Raw genomic sequence first — 22,849 nt, forward strand, 5'->3', positions numbered from 1 at the left:
TGCTCGGCTGTGACACACACACTACTGGGCACTGCTCGGCTGTGACACACGCACACCCACACTTGCACACTGCTCAGCTGTGACACACACACACACACTGCTGGGCACTGCTCGGCTGTGACACACACACACTGCTGGGCACTGCTCGGCTGTGACACACACTGCTGGGCACTGCTCGGCTGTGACACACAAGCACACACACTGCTGGACACTGCTCGGCTGTGACACACACACACTGCTGGGCACTGCTCGGCTGTGACACACGCACACACACTGCTGGGCACTGCTCGGCTGTGGCACACGCACACGCTGCTCGGTGTCGCACGGGGGTGGGTGTCACACGCACGGACGCAGCGCGGAGCAGTGCCCGGGCCGGGTGCTTGCGGCTCCCAGGCGGGGCCGGGCCGGGCCGGGCCAGCACGTGCCATGCCGAGCGGTCCCAGGGGCCGGCGCCCGCGGCTCGGGCTCTCCGGGGCGGAGCAGAGGGGTCGCGCCGCGCCCGGCCGGGCGGGGGCCGCAGGGAGCCCGCGGGCGCTACCGGGAGCCGGCCGGCCCCCAGCGCCTGCCGCTGCGGAGCGAGGGGCGGGTCCGGGGACGGGCGGACGTGACGCACCTGTCATCGGCTGCAGTCGAGCCTGGGCCCGGCGCGGGCGGCACGGGGCGAGGAGCGGCCGGAGCCGGGAGGGACCGAGAGGGCCCCGAGCCGCCCCGATCCATGAGGCTCCCTGCACGGTGAGGGCTGCGGGCAGCTGGGGGCAGAGCAGTGGGGTGCACGGGCCGTCGGGGGGTGAGTTGCCAGGGGAGGGAAGTGGGGTGCATGGGCAGTCAGGGGGTGCGTTGCCAGGGGAGGGAAGTGGGGTGCATGGGCAGTCAGGGGGTGCGTTGCCAGGGGAGGGAAGTGGGGTGCATGGGCAGTCAGGGGGTGCGTTGCCGGGGCAGAGCAGTGGGGTGCATGGGCAGTCAGGGGGTGCGTTGCCGGGGCAGAGCAGTGGGGTGCACGGGCCGTCGGGGGGTGAGTTGCCAGGGGAGGGAAGTGGGGTGCATGGGCAGTCGGGGTGCATTGCCAGGGGAGGGAAGTGGGGTGCATGGGCAGTCAGGGGGTGCGTTGCCGGGGCAGAGCAGTGGGGCGCATGGGCAGTCAGGGGGTGCGTTGCCGGGGCAGAGCAGTGGGGTGCCTGGGCAGCCAAGGGAGTGGCGTGCTGGGGTAGATGAAAGGGACTAGGACAGACTCAGAAGCCGAAATGAGGAGGGGCAGGGTGCTGGGGAGAGGGGTCAGGGAGCTGTGCAGAGGGGGCAGGTTGGGAAGGGCACAAAGTGGGGAGAGCAAAGGAAAGGACTGTCTGGACAGAGAAGCTTGAATGGGGGACAGGGCCTGTCAGGAAGCTGGAGGAACAGGGAGGGAGGCAGGAGGCTGAGGCCGCTGGCAGAGGTGCGAGATAGGAGTCCCTTGCCCTGGAGAGCGAAGAACACAGGGCAGCTGTTCATTCTTCCCTTAAAGGAGCGATTTACCCAACTCCCCTCCTGCTCCAGTCCGCACTCACCATCTCTTCCGGTGTGTTCAGGAGGTGGTGCTGGGAAAGTGCAAAGTACACCCCTTCTGGAGCTGCTAATCCATGTGCAGGAGACTGGTACAGACACTCTTCTGCTGAACTTTCCTGTATCCCAGGATATCTTGGGCATGGAAAGAGACAGGAGCATAGTACTGTCCAATAGCTAGACCCTCTGTTGTGAATCAGGCTTTCTGGGTTCCTTTCCTGCTCGGCTCTGCGCTGTGTGACTTTGCTTCCCTGTGTCTCCTTTTCCCCTCATGTGACCCAGAGCGAGCCGTAATTACTGCAGGTAAAATATTTGGGACTCATATGAGAATAAGGTGTCTTGGAAAATCAAAATGCTCTCTATTGTCATTACAATTATTCACTGGCCTGTGTGTAGTTTTGTCAGAGTCTGTCTTCAGACACTAGTTTCTTCATTTCACTAGCACCCTAACTTGTCAGGAAGTATGGAAACTTCACAAGGTTTTAGCAGCTGGTGTCTTCAGAAGTTTACCAGCCTCAGTTTCCTCTTTCAAACTGATCAGTCATATGAAAGTATAAACCTGTTAGGGACTGATGGGAACAGATCTCAGGGTGAAGTACGATAGAAACCTAGCTGTTGGTATCCCATGGGCTGACTTAGCAGTTGCAGTCTCCAATATATTTAATAGAATCCTCGAATAAATAGAATGAATCCTCTGATCTGCCGCTTTCTGAGCTTTCATACTCTGTTTGTACGCTCTCCAGTTCCTGGCATGACACCCTCTCCTGACATCTAGGCCTGTTTGACCTTCTTGAATGTCAGGTTCAAAAAAGAGCTAGATATAAATTCATGGAAGGTTATGGGCCAGGATGGACAGGAGTGGTGTCCCTGGCCTCTGTTCGTCAGAGGCTGGAAATGGATGACAGGGAGGGATGACTCGATGATTACCTGTTCTGTTCACTCCCTCTGGGGCATCTGGCATTGCCAAGGCTAGATGGACCTTTGGTCTGACCCATTATGGCTAGTCTTATGGTGTCATAGATTTAGTTGTTGGCTTAATCACCCCCAGATCTTCCTGTTCCAACTTGCATTCCTTTTCTAACCTGCATCACAAAATCCTACAGTTTAGAAACAACATGTTCAGTTGAACCGGATAAATGGGACCCATGACTAACCCTGAGCATGACAGAAGTGCAGTGATACTTCCTGGGTCTTTGGCATAACGACTCTTTAAGGGTGTGTCTGTGCCAGGAAGTTGCACTAGCTGAACAAAAGGTGTGGTATTCAACTTTGTAATATAATGAGTACAACTTCTCTGTGCGCACAAGTCCGAACAGCGAAGACTTTAGGCTGCTAAGAAGTGAAATCTTCTTATATGCTAATACAGACTTTTGGGGGGAACTTCTGATTGTTAGTAATATGCACCAGAGAACATTAATGCTAATTCTTGCAGGTGGATATTCAAAAAGAACTACATACATGAACTTTTCAAACATAATAAGCGAATGACTCAAGGAGAGATTGTGCAATTGCTTTCTTAGCATTGACTATAGCTTTGCTTCAGACTAACCATTTCGTAGAAGATAAATAATAAGTAAAACTCAATAATAACAATTAGTTCTGAGCAGTCCTTTCCAGGTGGCTGACAGTGAGTTTCAAAAAGAAACTGTTCATTACTGTACCAGTAATTTGGCAGATAGTTATTGCCTCAGTTAGTCATTTATTGAGAACAGTTTGTGTTTTCTAAATGCATTAAAGAAGCATTTCACAGAAGTTAACTAAGGGTCAAAATCTGTGTAGGGTGAATAAATATTATTCCCATTTTATAGCTAGGGAAACTAAGGGTAAGTGACTAACGAATGTAATTGATAGCCCAGTTTCTTGCAGGCCTCATAGTTTGTCTCACAAGTCAGTCGCCAGAATGCTTTGCTGAAACGAAAAAAAGGGGAAAGTTACCAGTTTACTAAAACTGTTCATAAAAATAAGCTTTGACACAACATCCCGCTGTTTTGACTGAGCAAGCCGCATCTTAGCTGCAGTAGATAGGAATTCAAAAACAAGTAAGCAGCGACGGTTGACTATGCAGTTGAAAAATTATGCAATATAATAAAGTCTGGAAACAGACAAAAAGGAATCTAAGTCTTCTAAGAGAAGGGGAGCCAATAGGAACAAACTTCCAGCAGCCTTGGGTATGTCTGTGCTGGGCTGTCTGCAGGTTAATGGAACAGGTGAAGAGCAGAGGCTGGCTGAGTCAGGTTGTAGGAATCGTTCTCACAGACTCTGTTGTTTCTATTATGTGCTGACTAACTAGGTATTAAATAAATCCCATCACGGAGACTTCTGAGGACTCCTTGTGGAAAAAATTCAAGGCTCCCTAACCCTCTTGTTGCAGCGTGGCAGAGCTGGAAAGGAAACCCAGGAGTTCTAGTCCCTGGCTCCTGATCTAACACAGCTGGTTGGTTTGGAGTGGTGCCTGCGGCGGGGTTGTGATTTTGTCACTCCCTGTGCTAATGGGAAGTACTGAAAGTTGATCTGAAAGACTTGAGATGGAAAGGGAAACTGAGGCAGGAGACATAAGACAAGAACCAGGGCTCCCCGGCTGACATTAAGTGGCAGCCAGTTTAAAAGAAACATAAGCAAATACTACTTCATGCAAGGCCTATCCAACCTGTGGAACTCAATGCCAGGGGGTTTTGTGAAGACCAGAATTATAATAGGATTCAAAAAGAGAGAGCTCACAGAGAGTAGATCCTTGAATGGCTCTTAGCCAAGATCAGCAGGAACAAGGTGGATTGTTTGATGATTGCCTGGTCTTTTCATTCTGTCTGGAGCACCTGCCACTGGCCACTGCCAAAACCCAGATACCAGACTAGATAGTCCAACTGTTCTGTTCTGTTTGGTTTTTGCAGAGGCTGTGCTGCCCAGAGCTTAAAGGGGGTGCTTGGGAAAGGCAGCTGAACCATGAACTCTGAAAACCATTTCTGACTCAGCTGCTAGTGCAATAGTTTTAGGAGCAGCTTGGCTTTGGCCTCCAGTGACAATTGACTTCTACAGAAATCCCCTTCCAAGCATCTGGCTCCTGTGGCACAGCACTTCATAAGGGAATTCAGGGGACAATGAAGTGCCACCCAGCAGCAGCTCCTCTGTCTAATTTGTCCACTGCAGAAACTAAGCTTTGACAATTCATCTGTGTGAGCTCTCTTCTCTCCATTGCACTTTTTAATGAGCCAGAAGCAAAGAGCCAGTCACAGCCATGTTCCCTTTTCACGATAGGCTGGAGTTTATTTTTCTAATTGTTAATTGCTAATGGGGCGTGACAGAACAAACACCTCACTGACTTATTTCACGTGCTTGTAACCTGAGTAGGGGAAGCTCTTGTGTAATTGTTAACAACTAAATTACTGGTGTTGGGGGTGTATCACTAGTGACTTTAGTGCCCTGGTCCAAGGGATTGCAAGGGTCGGCGGGTGATGTGAATGTTCCCACTCCTGTGTGAAGTGGGCCTGTCCTTCAGTGCCAAGTTTCAAACTCAGATTCTTAGCTGTGGCTCTTAAAGTGGTGCCTCAAGTTACAAGCAGGTGAGAGTCAGATCCCAGCTAACAGTGCCCGGTGGTTTCCCCCTGCGACTTAGTGGCCAATTAAAGTGCGGGCGAGCCGGGGCCAGAACCCAGGGTCCTCGAAGAAGGGGGAGTCCCACCACCTACCGGCAGGAGGAGCAACGCAGTCACTTGGGGAGCAATGGAAATCCGCCTAAGGTCCGCTCACCCCCTAGCAGGCAGGCACCCAATCAGGGAGAGAATGAACCAACACAGGTATAAAATATAACATGCAAAAACACAACAACAATAAAGTAAACACATAAACCAGTTCATTAACTCTAATCTTAACTATATTTTAACTTACTATTGTAATTGCATGATCCATCCTGGGATCCAGCAGTATTAACTTTATCAATCCTCAAAGGAAAGTATAGTTGTTAGAGAGGAGGTAGGAGGAAGGGAAGGGAGTCTGGGCCGGGGCGCTACACCCAGCCCAAGTGGCCAGTGGTGGAAGCTGCCGGGTCTCTTTATTCTCAGTCGGCTCCTTAACCCCAGCCTTGTCCCAGGGCTTCTGCCCGCTCAGGAGAGATATGTGAGGGAACAATAGAAGGGAAGTACTTATTCCTTACTTTTTTTTAAACATTATACAGTCTATACAAGTAACAAGATAACTAAACAGACTATTATTATATTTAACTAACTGCTAACACTCATTATAACATAACTTAAACGCCTTTTAACCAAGTGTGGCTTATAATACAGCATAGGCTGAATAGGCCCAGCCATGTGGGGTCAGGCCCCCAGGCACTGCCCTCCCCTGTCAAGGAACGGCACAGCAAGGGTTATGGTCCCTCACTCCCCTGTAAGGGGTCCTGGTGCCTACCAATGTTTATAAGTAATGGTATAGGGCCTTATGTGGAACCCAGCTAAACCAAAGACCCTATTGGTTTTACACGTCTGATGTCCAGTCCAGGTTGTTAGTCAAATCCAATTGGTTGTCCAGTCCAATTGAATGATTGGTGGGCGGCTTGAGTGCGGTGGTGTGGCAGGAGAAAGACGCTGCTACTGATGGCAGGCTCTGGGTCTCACTAACTGGGTACGCAGTACCTCTCCCTAGGGGTGAGGCCAGTTCGCCACCCAGCTGATCCACCTCAGGACTGCTGAAGTAAAACTCAAGCACACTGTCACCACAGCAGGCTAACCTTGCTGGGCAGTGCTGGTAGTGATTTAGAAGCTCTTTGGAAAGACAGGAGCTCTTCGAAAAGGCTTCTTAGATTTTCTCAGGCAGGCAGACCCCCCAGACTGACACTGAGTGCTGTGCTGCGCCGCCTTTTATTTGGTGTTCTCATGCATGATTCATTAGCTGATTTAATATTCATGATTCTGTTCACGGTTTTCAACTAGGTCCTCTCTCTTGGCCGAAGGTTCTGGAAGCCGGCAGAAGCCCGCTCCCTTCGACCAATCAGAGGGCTCCGTTTGGATCCTAGCTGCATGGATTCAAGTTACCGGGGAAGCCACGTGCTTCAAAATGACTGGTAGTGGGGCCACAAAATGGCGGCCTATAAGCTCTTAGTTTGCCCATGTCCCTGTATAGATTTTACCTCAGCCAGAGGCTTGTTTCCCCTGACACACGGGGGCGATTATGTCCTAGAGATAAAAATCCCTGACACCAGCGAGGAAGGCAGGTTCCTTATGCTGCGCCCAGGCTAGAGACGTGAGCAAGGCGACTTTCCAAGACGGATCTGGATCCCAAATGTGGCCAGTTGACGTGAGCAGAGAGCTGTGTTCAGCTTGATGTGGTTACTCTCACGCCTCTTCCCTGCAGTGCAGTCTGGGCATGGCTGTCTGAGCAGAGCCCGAGGAGGAAATGGGCTGTTCTTTTGTTCTGCCATTCAGTGGCATTCAGAAGGAAATCCAAGGCCAGAGACTTGTTTCCATGTTGAGCCTCGGTTTGAATATGCCCGTCAGTCAGTGATCCCAGGATACAAGAGGCTTTATCTGCCCTGTCTGGCAGGCAGTAATGTCACTCGCTCGCAATGGGTTTGTGGTTGCTAGAGGACAGGATATTTTCTCCGAGGCTGGGCGTGGCGTATTCAGTTTCAAATCTAACATTGCTGAAAAAGAAACTAACTCAGTGAGAATCAGCACACAAACTGCTTCTGCCAACACGTGGCCATTCCTTCCCTTAGGAGCCTGCAGTTGCCCTTGCCGGACCCAAAGGGTTTGCAGAGACCTGGCTCCATTTGCAGGGTGAGGTTTCCAGAGGGATGTGGGACTTTTTGGCTGTTCACTCCAATAGGTGGGGGGGGACGCCCCCAAGCCCAGCCTGCATTCCATGGGGTGTGTGGGAAGGGCTCTCATGCTCAGTGCTTGCCTTCTGCAGCCCGCTTGTCTGATGCCGCATTGGAGGAGAAAGGGACCACTATGGAGTGCTGTCATGGAGGCCACACTGTTTATCCACACGTGCCTTTGGCTGGTTCCAGCCTGGATTCCCTTGCTAATGCCAAATGGACTTGTGCACGGGACAGAACTCAACCCCACGGCTAGAACCCAGGCGACGGCTCCAGGCCCTGGAGAGTTAACCTGGGCTGTGCAGCTAACTGTGCCGGAGGGGTCGTCCTCCCACGAGGAGGACCTGCAGCGACAGGCAGACGAACTGGCCAGGATGGGAGGCCTGGTGAACCTGGGCAGGATCGGGGAGTTAAAAGGCCATTACCTCTTCGCTCACCAAGCAAGTGGCCGCCCTGAGGGTGGGCCTGCAGCAATAAGGAGATCGATGGAGGCTTTATTTGCACAGCATGACAGCGTTCAGTGGCACTCGGAGCAGAGGCTTCTGAAGCGCTCCAAACGCAGCCTGCTCTTTAATGACCCCAAATACCCCGAACAGTGGCACCTGGTGAGCGTCGGGGCCCCTGCTAGCCATTGTGGGATCATGCTATTACGCCAGGCAGCTGCAGAGCCAGCCCTGGGGTTTGCTAGGAAACGGGGGGAGGGAGAACAGCCCCTTGCAGATCCGAAGGGATTTCTCCCATCAACAGACTCCTAGAAGCAGAGACTGTTTGGCCCAGGTTCCTGCCTGGCATGTTGGGCAGCTTGGGCAGAGAGCCTGTGTCCCATCCCTGGGGGTGGTTCCCCAGGGCAGGAGAATGCTCTGCATTCTGTAATCTCCTAGGGCTGGGAGTCCAGCGCCTTTCCACCAGCAGCACGCTCACTGGAAATCAAAGCGGCAAGCGGTGGGGCGGGGAGAGTGCTCCGGCTGAAGCTGCCCTGTCCTGATTCCTACTGGAACAGGGAGGGAGCAGGGGCCAGACACAGCTTTGTGCAGAAGCAAGGCCCCACGGTTCACCCTGGTGTGGAAGTTCCTGAGCCTCCTGCTTCTGCAGGGAACAGGCACCAGCGTAAGACCAGCTGTTCATTATTTGTGAGAGTGCTGAGCGCTCAAAGCTGTTAACGTGGGTTCTCCAGCTCCATCTCTGGATGCTCGTTGTCTCTGAAAGTCAGGCCCATACTGACTGTCCTGAGACTTCTTGCATATCCAGGCGCCTACGTCAAGCCCTCCCCTAAGCAACACCTGAGAGCCAATGCCCCGTAGTCTATCTGGGAGCTGGCATCCCTGTATGCTCTGGCCCTCCTTCCCCAGCCGCTGCGCCGGCTCTGCTTGTGCTCACCTCCCTGCTTTCTGCTGGCACACAGAACAACCAGAAGAGCCCGGGAAAGGATATCAACGTGACGGGCGTGTGGGAGCGGAACGTGACGGGCCGTGGCGTGACCGTTGTGGTCGTGGATGATGGCGTGGAGCACACGGTCAAAGACATACAGCCAAACTACGTGAGTACCGCACCCCTGACTCTGGAGTGGGATGCCCCAGCCAGGTGGGAGGTACAACCAGCAAATCGGCCACAGCTGCCCGGTGCAGGGGGCAGCCTGGGTGCAGACAGACGTGGCTTATGGAAACCCAGAACGTGGTCCGTAGCTGCAGAGTGAGTGCCCAGCCACTCTGTTGCCCCCCAGCCCTTTCTGCCCTTCTCTGGGCTGCTGGGGCGGCTCCGCGAAGAGACACGGGAAGATTGTATGGCTGAGCTGCCAGAGTGGATCCTTTGTAGTGAAATCTGGGGGTCCCAGACTCCACATTTTCTCTCCCCTTATGGAGCCTGAGGGTCTTTCCATAACTGCCCCCACTGCCATCCTTTTCCTTTCCTCGCTCGTTCTCCTGCTTTCGCTCTTCCCCTTGTAGCTCCACTGCACCTGGCAGCCACGTCGTCCTTGCAGCAGCACTTTTAATCCACCCGCCGTTCTCTATTGTGTCACTGGAACTCCTCCTCTCCCATGGTCCCTCCTTGTCACGGGGAGTGGGTGAGACGGGGAATGGAGTCTGGGGCTTTCCCGCTCTGGCTGCAGTAGCAGAAAGGCCCGGCATGTGTCTCCAGTGGGCAGGTATCTAGAGCCTGCTGGGCCGGGTGACCCCAGCTGCACAGTGCACAAGTGTTGGAGGTGTCCGTCTGGAGATCTTATGAGCTGCTCCCATAATCAGCGAGGCAGAGCCAGGGCTGCTCACCGGGAAGGAGCTTTTCCTGGTCTGCGGAGGCAGAGCTGGAGCAGCAGTGATCTGTCTAAAACACCTGTTGTACCTCCCCCTTTGTTTTCTCATTGAATGCCTAGGAGGTGGCTTTCCCTCCACCCTCTCCTGGAATGTGTGTGGACATGAATGGGCTGGCTGAGCAGCTGGCTGATCCCAGGGAGACAAAGGTTTGGGACCTTGATGAGGCAGCAATAAGCATGGACGCTCAGCATCAATACGGCAGGGACTCGGATCAGGCAGCAATCACATGCCCCATGCATGGACACTGCCCGAGGTGGGGTTTGACCAACCAGACATGGCCAAGTCACTTCTAGCCACAGACCAGGAGGAGCAGGTCCTTAATAGGGGAAGGAGCCAGACGCTCAGGAGCATGCTCACAAGATTGCACCTTTCGGGAAGGCCCTTCGCCCCAGCAGTCTGGCCAGGGGTCGGCCGCATTGCATTTAATCCGGCCAGTGGTCGGCTGCGTCGTAATCCGTCCTGCCTCGGGAACACTTTCCTCCGTTGTTCCCAGTGCTGTGTCTGTCCTGGGAGCTCCTGCCATCCCCATGCCTGGGAGCGTGAGTATGAATGTGCCAGTGCGAATGTGATCTCCTTCCCCCTTTTCTTGAGCTTAGTTATCAGTGTAATAAATGTGCTGCTTTCTGCCAAACTGGTGGGTCCTTAGTCCTCCCTGGCTTAGTAGCTGGCCCAGTTTTGGGTACCACATGTTTGCTCCCTGATCCACTCCAGGGTGCAACAAGGTCACCTTGCTTTTGTCTGCAGGGATTTCTGTTGTGTCTCTCAGCTGTGCAGAGGGGCCTCTGGCTTTCAGCGCTGGAGACGTTCCCAGTCTGTACAGGCAGGCTGGGCAGAGAGCAGCTATAGGGGCAGGGATGAATGTCCCAGCAGCGGTGAGGAAGACACCCATAAAATCTCAAGACAAATGAAACACGGACCCCTTTGGTTCCTGTGCCAAGTGCCCTGGCCAAGGCCAGACAGCTCTGTGTTGCCATATCCAGTCTCTGCATGAAGAGAGAAATGGAAACCACAGGCCTCAAGTACACCTGGTCGTTGCAGGTGTAAATAAGAAGCTGGCAATCAGAGAAGCAGAAGCACTTAAAAGCGGAGCTGCAGGGGACGCTGCTGGGGAATCCTGGGCTGCTGTCTGGGAGCGGGAGGGCCTATTTTCTAGATACTAAAATCCCTTTAAATTTAGCCCCACCATTCCACTGCCTGTCAGGAATCCATGGTCAGTTCTGCTGGTATCCTTCCATGGCAATAAAGAAGGGGGACTGGCCCCCACTCAGAAGCACCCTGCCTCTGCATTCTCCAGGCATTCAGCCCTGGCTTTCCAGACCTATTAAGATGATATTAAATTGTACTTTCTCCAAAGGAAGGAGACCTCTAAGCTATGGTTGTGGGTCTGTTTCAGAGCCCTGAAGGCAGCTATGACTTGAACTCCAATGACCCTGACCCTTCGCCCCACGCTGACGCAGAAAATGGGAACCACCATGGGACCCGGTGTGCTGGGGAAATCGCAGCTGTGCCAAACAACAGCTTCTGTGCTGTGGGAGTTGCCTATGGCAGCCGCATTGCAGGTATGTCACCTCTGCATGCTGAGTGCAGTGCCTTTCCAGTGCTCACTGCTCTGCATTGTCCCCTGGCTCACGGGCATGGGGTTGGGTGAGCTGGCTTTGGATTGGACCTGTGTCTGCATTGCTAGACTGGCTGTCCCCTATGTGTGTGAGTTAGGCTTGTGCTAGGGAAGCTTCTCTGAGTTGCCATCCTTGCCCTGCACCAAAGTGTCCGCCTCTAAAACCTTGTCACCTTCACCCTCCATTGGTTCCCAATTCCACCCGCTCCCTTACTGCCTATGGCAGCGGTCTGCAACCTGTGCCTCCAGAGCTGCAAGCGTCGCTTTAAGGATGTCTTTGCGACTCCTGACGCTGCAATTATAAAGGAACAAACCAAACCCTCCGGATTATTTTTGATAAACGGTGAATGTCTAAAAGCCCAAAAATGAACAACTCATATCTAAATCGCAAATGAGATGTGCTCTTGAAACGTTGGATAACTCCCCCAACGCCCTCCAGAGAGAGACGAGCTGTGAGAGTGCAAGGCAGACAAACACATGCGTGAAGTGTGCAGAAGTAGGATCTGTCAGAAGTTTGTGAGCATCCTGCACTAAATACGTATAGCATCACAAATCGCGTGTGCACTGGTCTTAAAATAGGGCTTACGAAAAGTCGGGTTTGACATTGTACTTGTGAAGGACTGTCTCGTATTCCCCTGCACTGCAGCTCTTGAGTTACTGGGTCTTTTTACCGAATTGAAAAAAAACCAACTCTTCTTGCTATTTTGGTTGTCGACCTCTGTCCTATGGCAACTCCCCTGTGGTCTTGGGCAGATGTCCAGGAAAGTGGTATGAGCAGTCAGCGCAACTGACTCGCCTTGTGGTTTGGAGAAGTCTGATTTCTGTTCAGCTTTGAAAGAGGCTGTGCCGCAGAATGAGTCTCTGTAAGGCGGCTGGTGCATCTCGCCCTGGGCATTGGTGCTTTCCACTCACAAACAGGGGCCAAAAGCCTCCTGTTTGGACAGAAGTGAGTCTTGAGTAGACACGTGCTCTGGTGCAGCTGTGCATCCTAAGTAGTTCAGTTCCCTGCAGCCCTTTCCATACCAGGCCATCCCTGCAAAATGAAGCAGTGACCATCCCTGGCCGAGCCTGACATTCACCTGGCCCTCCATTTCTGCAGACACTATGTGCACAGGCCTGGCTGGACACATGTTCTCTGCAAAACCAAGGAAACAGTTCCTGTTGGCTTTACCCTTTGGCTTTACCCTTTTTAGTAGGTACTGAAACCACCTGGATGCCTATTGATTTCAGCAGCAGTCCTACAACAAAACATTTCAAAGATAAAGTGCAAAGAGAAATTTCAGAGCTGCAATTCATTTGCAAATTTGACTCCATCAACCAAGGATTGAACAGAACCTGGGTGTGGCTGGCCCATTACAAAAGCAGTTTCTCCTCTCTTGGGGTTCACACCTCTACATTAACTGCTGATAATGGGCCACATCCAGCCTGACTGAATAGACCATGTCAGCTCTGGCCCTCCCCTTTTCTGAGACCCCCTCTTTAAATCCTTCTCTGAACCCCACCCCACTCATGCATCTGACGAAGAGGATCTTTACCTACGAAAGCTTATGCTCCAAAATACCTGTTAGTCTATAAGGTGCCACAGGACTTCTTGTTGTTACTGATTTCAGTGAGAGCTGAGAGAGCCGAGCCCTGCAAGGGGCAGGGTCAAAGAGCCTGGCCTCTCTGCTGATGTTGTGTATCCCTGCAGTCCAAGCCAGGGTCCTGAGTCGGTAGCTGATACGGGACAGTACAGATATGCCCGCAGGATGCTGTCAGTGACATAGACCTGTGGGTCGTGCTGTCCAGCAGGTGGTGCTGCTCCCCGTAGCATGAATCCACATGTCCCATGGACAGGGAGACCAGGGACAGTGAGAAACTAAAATGCAGCTGTGCTGCATGGCTACTTTGTGCTGTTTCTTGGAGCAGTTTCCCCTGCCCTGGGTGGTTCCTGTGCAGCCCCTCGGTGAGTGAGCACTGCAGCAAGGCCCCTCTGCAGCAGGCATGGCCTGGCTGGCTGCATCGGCTCGGTTTTCGTTGCTGCCGTCAGAAAGTGGAGCAGGGTGAAACCCTGGGGCTGGGCGTCGGGAGGGTCTAATCCCAGCTCTGTCACGGTGAGTGCCGAAAAGACATGTCTTTTCTCCGAGCCTCAGTTTCCCCACTGGTGAAATGAGGCTCTGTCCCTTGCAGAGGAGGTAAGCGTGTCACTGTGTGTCTCTCCCGTGCATTGAGGTAGATCTGCGGGTGGCTAGTGCTGTAGGTGGGCAAAGTGTCCGTGTAGGAATTAAATCGGGTCCAGCAGACAGATTTTGTTCCCAGACACAAGGAGGTAGTGTGAGGCATTGCCATAAAATCACATGGATCGGAGGGACAAGAGGAGGGGAACCCAGAGGCACTCTCAGTTCATTCCTTGGGAATTTGTGTAGGGACTGATCTGAGCTCGATAAAGCACGTTCTGAACCTACGCCTGAGTCTGTGAATTGGGTACAGTTCAAGCACCGTGGGAACAAGCAGCAGCCTCGGGCTAAGGGGTGGGACAGAGGATGTCTGCCTCTGCCAAGGATGCACTTACAGCCCTGAGACCGCCTGTGGCTTGGTGCAAGGGGCTGGCTGGATTTCAGACAGCTGGGAGTTATGCAGTGCCGGTGCTGCCTTCATTCGACTTGTTTGGGGTATATTCCCCTGCAGCAGTCAATAAGGCACTTATAGGGTGCTCCCTGGAGCAGAAACTGGTGGGCGTTTCCTCTGCGATCGCGATTTTAGGTGAGGCGTAGGCCTGGTTTCCATTTGTAACGTAGTACCGTTGATTGCAAGCCTAAAACGTGGTGCAAAGCCCTTTGTCTGCAGAAAACATGTCTCTGGATTAAGCTTTCATTTGCTTTTAGTCCAGTCTCTTTAGTCAGGGTCACTCTACTGTGAAGTTCTCAGTGTCTTGACCACAGAAATCTGGTGGTCCTGCAATTTAGACACCTTTAATGATTAATCTATGGAGCAGATACCCATCCGCTGCTGCCATAAAGGGCTGCTAATTACTAGCAATCTATACATCATGGGATCATTTTGCCCACTGCTGAATTACAGCTGTGTGTGGGGTGGAACAGTATTTAACAGTGCATGGCACAGCCCTTCCCAAAGCCTGCCTCCAGCTGAGATGCTCGAGTGGGGCTGCAGGGCAGAATGGAATTGTCTGGATGGAATTTGGCCAGGCTGCCTGGAGAACCCCTCTGTCCTAGTGAAAAGCCCCCAGGACATCGGTGCTGCTGCTGGGAGCAAGCCGCCCAGCCCGTGCAGACAGACTCGGGGCAGTGTAGCTCACATCATGGGAGCATGCGACAGGGTGGCGTTGCCAGGCTGGTAGAGGCTCCAGCTGGCCCCTGAGCTGAGACCCTGGGGAAGGGGATGGAGCTCGGGTTGCTGGCTGGGTTGCTCGGGTAGCTGGCTGCTACTGCAATGTCCACCCTTCTGTTTCCACCCAGCTTGCGCCCCACTCGTGCAAGTGTGTTCTCCGGCTTGGTCCCAGGCTTTGCCTGTCTCTCGTCCCTTTGCCTCCCTTCCTGTCCTCCCACTGCAGCGCCCAAGGTCAGAGCAGGGACGTGCAAATTGCCACTGCAGCCTGACGCTGCTTCCTACAGCCCCTCTCGTTACACCGGCTGACTCGACCTCTGCCTCTCCTGGCCACGGTGCGAGGGCTCTGCCTGTACCTCCTGCTTCACAGGCAGCTGTTAGGCTTCTGGTCACTAGCCCAGAGAGAGCCTCTCTGCAGCTCGACTCAAGCGCTAGCCTGAGTCCCAGGCCTCCCTCTCTGGTCACCGCCTGGCTCCTGGCACAGCCAAACCTGAGCCTGGGCCCGCAGATGGCCCTGCTGGGAGCCCGTCGAGGACTTGGCTTGCACCATTTCTCCAGGTCGCTCGGCCCATTACAGTAACGCTACCCGTCCGTTGTTGCGTAGGCATCCGAGTCCTGGACGGCCCCCTCACGGACAGCATGGAGGCCATCGCTTTCAACAAGCACTATCAGATCAATGACATCTACAGCTGCAGGTGAGCCGAGAGCACGAGCAGGTCCTGCCGAAACACACAGCGCCGCTGCCCTGAGTGCGGGTGAGGCAGGGCTCCTTTCCTGGGGCTCATTGGCAAAATCAGAGCTGGGGGTGTCTGAGTGTTAAGGGGCTGCTGCCCCCATGCGCCCCACACCAGCTCCCACCCTTCTGCTCCACCCAACACCTTTGCCTTCTGTGTGCTTAGCTTTAAGCCAGATTCAAATGCCGGAGGGATGTTGCTCCCTCTGCTCATGGGTTAATGTCTTCTGGTAGGCATGGCCCATCTGAGGACATGCCCACTGTCTGGCACCAGCAGCTACACAGGGAGAGCTGTTCTCCTGGTGTCTGGCCCAGCAAAGGGGAAAGCCGGGGAGAGGCCATAGCGCTTGGCAGATCTCTAACCCCTGTCCTCAAGGGCTGTGAGGGTGCCTGGGAAGCCCCAGCGTCTCCCGCGAGGTGGTTGGGTAACGCCAGCCCCTCTGGGAGGCCGGAAGCAGAAGTGCAGAACTCAGGCACCCAGGGACGTTGCTCTGAGTGCTGGCCACGCTTGTGTCCTCCCAGTCCCACGCTGGTCTTCGAACCTGTGTCCCATGGAAAGCACCGGGGGCTCTTAGCGCTGTGCTGGGAACCTTGGTCCGGGATGCGGTGGGGCTGAGCTTTTATTAAGCCACTGGCGACAGAAGAATCCATGCCACAGACACAGCTGCCGAGCAGGGCGGTCAGGCTTGGACCTGCCTCTCTTTTGGAAAGCGACTTCCCAGGTGTCTCCTGTCCCATCTGCCTCACCAGGAGTCCTGCACAGCCAGAGATGCAGGCCTACGCCTGTGTTCCCAGGCAAGCTGCTCCGTACCGCCAGCCAGGGCCTGGCTGAGGACGCACAGGCCCCCTGCTCAGCAGCTGTGTCACCTGTCACCAGCAGGAAACAGCCCATGTGGCTTACTAAGAGTTAGTCCCTGGGACAGCGGCTCGCCGGCTGGGCTCGTGGCGCGGGTTTCTTTTGTCGCCAGGAGGAAACTGGAATTGGACAGAGCGTCCCAAGGCAACTGTGTCTTTTCATGGTGTCTCTCTTCGCAGCTGGGGTCCGGATGATGATGGCAAAACTGTGGATGGCCCTCACCAGCTGGGAAGGGTATGAAGATGTGAGCCAGCCCCAGGGCGACCCCGTCCCTGGGAAACGCGGTGGCCTGCACTTTTCGACTTGCCTAACGTGTGGAGCCAGAGGGGGCTGCCCTTTGGGGCAGGAAGCTCTGGTGCCACCCTAGCATGTAGCTCTTCAGGTCACCAAGCTGTGGGGAGAAATGTTGTTACCTCAGATAGGGCAACAGCTGGGATCCCAGGGGACGGTGCTCAGAAGAGCCGAGTTCCACTTACACCAGCGTCTGCCTCTTGCCCCCTTCCATCGCAGGCATGCCCGTCGCTGAGGGTGAGCCTAGGGAGATGACAGGCAGAGGCACTGGGCTGGAAAGATGCTTTCCAGACAGGGTTAGCGTAGCCGGGGTACGCTCGCCAGAGGGGTCAGATGTCTGTGAGCATGATGGTTTCACAGAAGAGCAGGAGCTGCAAAAGTAGGTGGTCCTTCTCTCCAAGCGTCACTGCCGCAGCAAAGCTGATCCCAGCATGCACTCTGCCAGTGCCCTGAGTGGCTTTCGGGTCTGCTTTTGCTTCGCACCACCCATAGCAGGTGTAAAACAATTATAAAGCAGGCAGACGTCCTGTAGCTAGGGGTTACTTCTCCCTGCCTCCACAGAGCACACAATGTGTGCGCTTACCACTGCAGGGTGGGAGGAGGAATCGTCTTTGCTACCTAGCTGGCTAAACAGAGGCACAGAGTGGCTATGGCTGGCATCTGGTCACACTGGGAGCTGGGCATGGTGGCCTAAGAATGCTGATGCCTGTTTTCAGCTCTCGTACCGGAGCACAGTTTCTCAGACATGGGGTGCTCATGGGAGTGGGCCAGGCGACTAACTCTACTAAGGTCTCTGCAAGCACCTTTGGAAGTGCGGCCACCTCTGGGCTGGAGCAGAGAGCTGCTGGTGGAGTCCCTCAATGTTCCACAGTAACAGGTTTACGACAGGCTACCTCCTCCAGCTGAAACTGCAGGGAGACTGCAAGAAAGCTGGATGTAATTCAGCTCAACAGAGGCAAAGCTGAGAACTACAGGCAAGGGGCTGTAATGCCGACTGGGTTAGCTGAGTTCTGACCTGGGGTGAGCACATCTGTTGGTGTCAGCAGAGCTTTATCCTCTTACGCCAAGTCTGAACTTGCCCCCATTTGCTGGTGGAAATGTTTTGCAAAAGGCCTTGGGTTCAGCAGGGCAGTGCGCAGAGCTGGGGCTTTAAGCTTGCTGGCTCTAATTGAGCCTGGACAGAGGGAACCCTGTGGACTCACCTCGGAGCAGTAACATGTGCACGTGTGCTCTTCCCCAGGCTGCCCTGCAACACGGGGTGATTGCTGGCCGCAGGGGCTTCGGAAGCATTTTCGTAGTGGCCAGCGGCAATGGAGGGCAACACAATGACAACTGCAACTACGACGGCTACGCCAACTCCATCTACACAGTCACGATCGGTAAGGGCTGTGTGCTGACCCCGCCCCACTCTGGGGCACTGGGGTTTGATCAGCACTGCGGGCCTGGAAGGGGTCTGAAATCAGAGAGCTCTGTGCACGCCATCCCTCTGGCTGCTGGCGCCAGCTATGGGCGCCCACGGGTGTGCGGCGGAAACCCTTGTGCCAAGCTGGTTTTAAAGAGGGGAATGAAGACTCTTTCCCTCGGAAGGGAACGCCTGGCCCCGCTTCGCTCGGGCAGAAGCTGTGGAGGGGGTGGTAAAGTCTGGGAAACAGGAAGCAGAAAGAAGCTCCTTCTGTAGAGCCGCCAACCCTGGGAAAATACGTCTGGGTCTAGTTTTACCTCCTGTCCTTGCTGCAGTCGCTCCCGTAACGTCCCTGTCTCTGTCACAGTTGTTTGCCCCCGACAGCGATCAGGCAGCGATCAAAACCCTACCAAACGGCGGCTGTTCAGTGAGAAGTCACAGAGCGAGGACCCGAATGAGTGATTCAGGGCTTTGCCAAAGCCCAGATTCATGTCTCCTGCAGCAAGCCAGGCCCCGGAGGCAGACTGGCATGCAAGGAACTGACCAGCAGGCAGTGGGCATCGGCAGGCATAGCCTGCTAAACTGGCACAGTTACCTAAGGCAGTGGGTAACTCCTGCCCTCAGCATTCCACTTGGAAATCCCCCCATTCCTGTGCCCACAGGTGTGGGCCCTGCTAGAGTGACCCTCCTAGGCGGATGCAGATCTTTTGTGGGAGACCTCGACAGCAGGGTTTGTCTCAGCCCCGTGGACATTCCACATCCTACGAAGCCCTTCTGCAGAGCGCGTGGCAGGGGGAGGCGTGAGGCCCAGCTGCCTGTGGAAGGCACTTTGAGATCCTTGGATGGAAGAGAAGTGCTTCTGCAAGTGCATGGGAGAGAGAGTCAGCCACGGCTGTTACGTCCCGTCCTGTCTGATCACTGCTCATCCTCTGGGCTTCTATCCTAGACTTTTATACTCCTTAGCCTGGTGAGGCAGGGATGGGGGAATAACTGCAGAAGCGGTCTAATCATGGGCTCCCTGGGCCACCACCAACAGTGTGTAGCTCATTAATTTTGAACAAGTAGCTTTGTCCCTTGCACTGAGCCTTTGTTGCCACAGCATCCCTGCTGTGCAGGGTTTTATCTGCTAACACCCTCCCCTCCCATGAGACTCAGCCTCTGATAACAGCCATCCCTGTGAGTTCTGGGGCCCCAGCAGCCTGCAGACCTGCGGGCTCTGCAAAGGAAGCGTAATTCAGTGATGCATGGCTGCCATTTAGTGGAGCTGCTGTAGGGCCGGGGGGGAGAAAGCACATTAAAACGGTGCTCTGGCTGCAGAATGCAGAAGGAATAGCCATTACCGGCACACGCACACACCCATTTCAGTTTCATTGGGGGATTTTGTTTCTTTCCCGTTTGCTGTATTGCTGAAACTTCCCCCGCTGGTGACAGCTCAGCTTTGCCCTGCGTGGGAACTAGCCACAAGAAGCCAGCCCCCAGTCTCAGGAACGGCACATAGAGCTGGGTACCAGGAACACCCACCGGTGCTTCCTCTGCAGACTCTGCCAGGCCACCTGCACTGCGTCTGCTTCCCAGGCTACAAAATGGGAGTAATTTGTCTTTGTCACACAGATGCTGAGGCTGACTCATGACTGTGAAGAGCTAATGGTTAGGACATCCAAGTGTTGATAGTGATGGTAACCCAGAGAAATGCAGTAAGGAGGGCTTTTTCCATTCAGTCTAATAGCCAAGGTATTTCTGTAACCTGGGGAGGGAGATGGGAGAGGTGGGGGCAGAAACTCACGAGGCTATGGAGAGAAAATTTGCAGAGCAGGGTAGCAGGCTGAGGGCTCTGCTTCTTGTCATCTGCTGGTATTTCACAGATTCAAATGAGGCTTAATATGGTCAATGCTTGTGGAAACGTCTTCCCTGAGGGCAGGCAGAGCCCTTGTTTGGCCCAGTGCCTTCGTGGGGTGGTACGTAAAGCCACCTGGGCCTGCAGGCAGCTGCCTGGATCGACCTGGCTGTGCAGCGGCACCTCCTCGCCGTGACAGAATGCACCAGGGCCTGTGTTTCAGAAGCAGACACTGGCAGTGTGCACTGCGGTACCCTCTAACAACCCAGGGCTTAGCTCCTCACATGCAGTAATTGCTGTAACACCTGTGGGCACTTCCCACCCTATTCCCGCTGGAGAAACGAGGGCAGACAGAGGGGAAGTCCCTGGCAGGACAGAAGTTAGACTCCTGGACTCTGGGTGCTGGCTCTCGCTTGTCCAGCCTAGCCCGGGTGCCCCCAGTGCATCCCATGCATCGTGGGGACTGGTGTGTTGAGCAAAGACCACCTTGGGGAAGTTCCCGTTCCGTAATTTGCTTTATTTGACGCATTCTGTGCATTCTCCGAGGAGGGACGAGCCGGCTGTTTACACCGGATGGTTGCGCATGTGGGCGCGTGCCAGCTGGTGACGGGCAAACCCAGAAGGGTTGGAGGCCTGTCCTCCGGCTGCTGCACGCTGTTCCAAAGTGAAACGTCCTCTGCATTGCCCATCTCACAAGCCACGTCATGAGGGGTCCTCTCCTGGCCCATCTTCTTCCCTAAGTCCTACTCCGGGCTAGGCTGCCAGTAGGTGCCTTCGGCGGGTTGCTGCATATCCGTGGTCCCTCCCGGCACTGTGAGAGCCAGTCAGCTCCGAGCCACCGAGCTCTGTCGTTCAGCTAGCATCGAGGTCCCACTCTTCCCAGGAGGACGTGACAGGGCCAGGGACCAACTGGCCTTCGTGCAGTTTGAAAGCAGCCGGGGGGGGGGCGCCTGACAGACACCTCCTGGAGCGAGTGCTACATACAGGGTCAGAGCGCAGCGTGGCTGCGACTAAGGGCAGAACGAGCTTGTCGGGGTCCCAGCACGGAGAAGACTTGCACGGGCGTAAGCCTGTGTGGAAGTCAGTCCTGGGCCGCTTTTTGGCAGGCGCTGCGCTCCTCTGTGGCACTTTCATGGCCGGGCTGGTATGGAACCCCCAGCCTTCGCGCACCCACCTGCAACCCAGTCTCCATGGCAAGCACGGCGGTCTCCGGCGTTCTGCTTCTCTGGGCGAACGATCCCACCGCTGCCCCGAGGGAAGGCTGGGAAGTTTCCCGGGGCAGAACGGCGGGGAGGTAGAGTGAGAGAGGGAGCAGCCCCTGCGGCCTGACATGTTCTTCTTGGCTTCCCCCCAGGCGCGGTGGACGAGGAGGGGAACAGGCCCTTCTACGCAGAGGAGTGCGCCTCCATGCTGGCAGTGACCTTTAGCGGCGGGGACAAGATTATGAGGAGCATTGTGAGTAGTGCCTAAGGCGACAGCTGCCCTCCCGACCCTGCTCACCCGGCCATGAGCTGCTGCCAAGTGGTCTGAGCCCAGGGCCTGCTCACAGCAGGTGGGAGCTGAGCCTGCAGCAGCGACCTGGGCAGGGGCTGAGCACCTCTCCCGCCGGACTGCTCATTGGCCCGGAGAGCAGCAAAATAAATAGACCAGATTGTGGCCCCTGCTGCGCTCCGTCACTGCTATTGCAGCTCTGACTCGAGCGGTCGGTGTTCTTCCAGTAACCCCAGGGCGGCACATCGCCAGAGTGACAGGCCACCCCAAGCCCTGCCTGCCATGTTACGGGGTTTCACCCAGGCTGACAGGGGTAACTTCCCAGCTGAGCGCTACTAGAGCACAGCGCAGACAGGAGACCACTGATGTGGTCCCCAGCACCTCCGGGGACCGGACCAGGGAATGCAAAGAGGGGGCCAGCTTGCTTCTCCCCACTCAAAGAGTCACATGCAGCTTGCAAGCCACAGTCCTGTCTCTCCAGGTACATACCCTCCCGCCGCCACCCCCAGCTCGAGGCAGCACTAGCTTAACTAACCAACCTCCTAGCTTTGGCCCAGCTCCGTCTGCAGGAGAGGAAAAGCAAATCCCCTTTCTCTGTTCAGGTGGCAGAACGAGTGCAACCAGTGCTGCTGGTCTGCTGGCCTTCCTGGGCTGTCTCTGAACCCCCTTCCCACAGCAGGGAGAGAGAGAACCCATCAGCAGTTTGTGTAGTGGGCGCTGCTGGGCCGGTCATGGACCATGCTGAGGGTTGCAGTAGCTTGTCTATAGCAAACAGATGGTGTTCACAGACCCGGCTGCGGGGGCAGGAGGCTGAGAATTTGCAGGGCTTCCAGTGGGAACATGCGTCTCCCAACACCGCTGTAACTTTCCTCAGGCCTGCTTGGCTGTGCCATGCCCTAAGCCACTAACATTCAGTAGCCGAGAGTGTTTGTTTCTATGGGCTGCTGCTCTTTTTAAACACAAGACAGCGGGAGAGGAGACGTAGCTTGGGAAGCCTCAAGGTATTGCCAAGATAGCATGCGCAGAAGAGGGGCTTCTCAGTTACCTTTCCTCTTCAGCACTCTAAATCTCCTTCTGCTCCTGAGAAATAAGCATCATCTCTGGTTCCTTACCAGAAGCAAAGTCTGAATACATCTGTCCACTTCTCATGGCTCAGGTGTGGCGGCAGATCTACCAACAAGAACTCTCCGAAAGAGTCTCTCGCTCTGGGTCTGCCGTCTCTAACCAGGTATCTCTGCTGCACCAGCCAGGCTGGGATGATTAATTGGCAGAAATAGGGGGAATGACAGGGCTTCCATCTAGAAATGGAGAAAGTGTTGGGGGTGGAGATCCTGGAAAAGGTAACAATGAAAGAGACCGTGAGGAGATTGGTTAACCAGCTGCTCAGTTTGGGTACTGAAAAGTAAATGACCTCTGGTAAGCTTGGCTCTTTTCATCTCCGAAAATCGAGGGGCTAATGCAGAGAGTCAGTATCTCTACTAGTGATGAGCACATACCCAGCTGAGAAAATGATTAGACTCAGGGTGCTGCAAAAGACATAAAACCTGTAATGGAGTTTAAAGTTGCCCTTTAAAAATAACTTGAATTAACTCATGCTGGCTTGAAAACCACTGGTGGTAGCCAACAAGAAAGGCCAGTCATTTAGGAAG

General features: G+C 54.6%; 1 protein-coding gene across 2 annotated transcripts in view; it reads left to right on the plus strand.

The window, feature by feature from the left end:
* Positions 1-22,849, plus strand: part of PCSK7 (proprotein convertase subtilisin/kexin type 7) — a 45,787-nt gene that overhangs the window by 1,633 nt on the left and 21,305 nt on the right. Inside the window, exons 1-8 of one of the 2 annotated variants that reach the window (XM_074976769.1) lie at positions 635-732; positions 7,438-7,950; positions 8,748-8,882; positions 11,048-11,213; positions 15,198-15,288; positions 16,362-16,416; positions 17,714-17,852; positions 21,064-21,164. In XM_074976769.1, the coding sequence (XP_074832870.1) occupies positions 7,450-7,950; positions 8,748-8,882; positions 11,048-11,213; positions 15,198-15,288; positions 16,362-16,416; positions 17,714-17,852; positions 21,064-21,164 (1,188 nt within the window). In that variant the 5' untranslated portion in view covers positions 635-732; positions 7,438-7,449. Of the gene's footprint in view, positions 1-634; positions 733-7,437; positions 7,951-8,747; positions 8,883-11,047; positions 11,214-15,197; positions 15,289-16,361; positions 16,417-17,713; positions 17,853-21,063; positions 21,165-22,849 lie in introns of those variants that run through there. The other variant, XM_074976770.1, reaches the window with a different exon arrangement.

This window comes from Carettochelys insculpta, chromosome 25, assembly GCF_033958435.1.
Source record: "Carettochelys insculpta isolate YL-2023 chromosome 25, ASM3395843v1, whole genome shotgun sequence".
Taxonomy (NCBI): Eukaryota; Metazoa; Chordata; order Testudines; family Carettochelyidae; genus Carettochelys; species Carettochelys insculpta.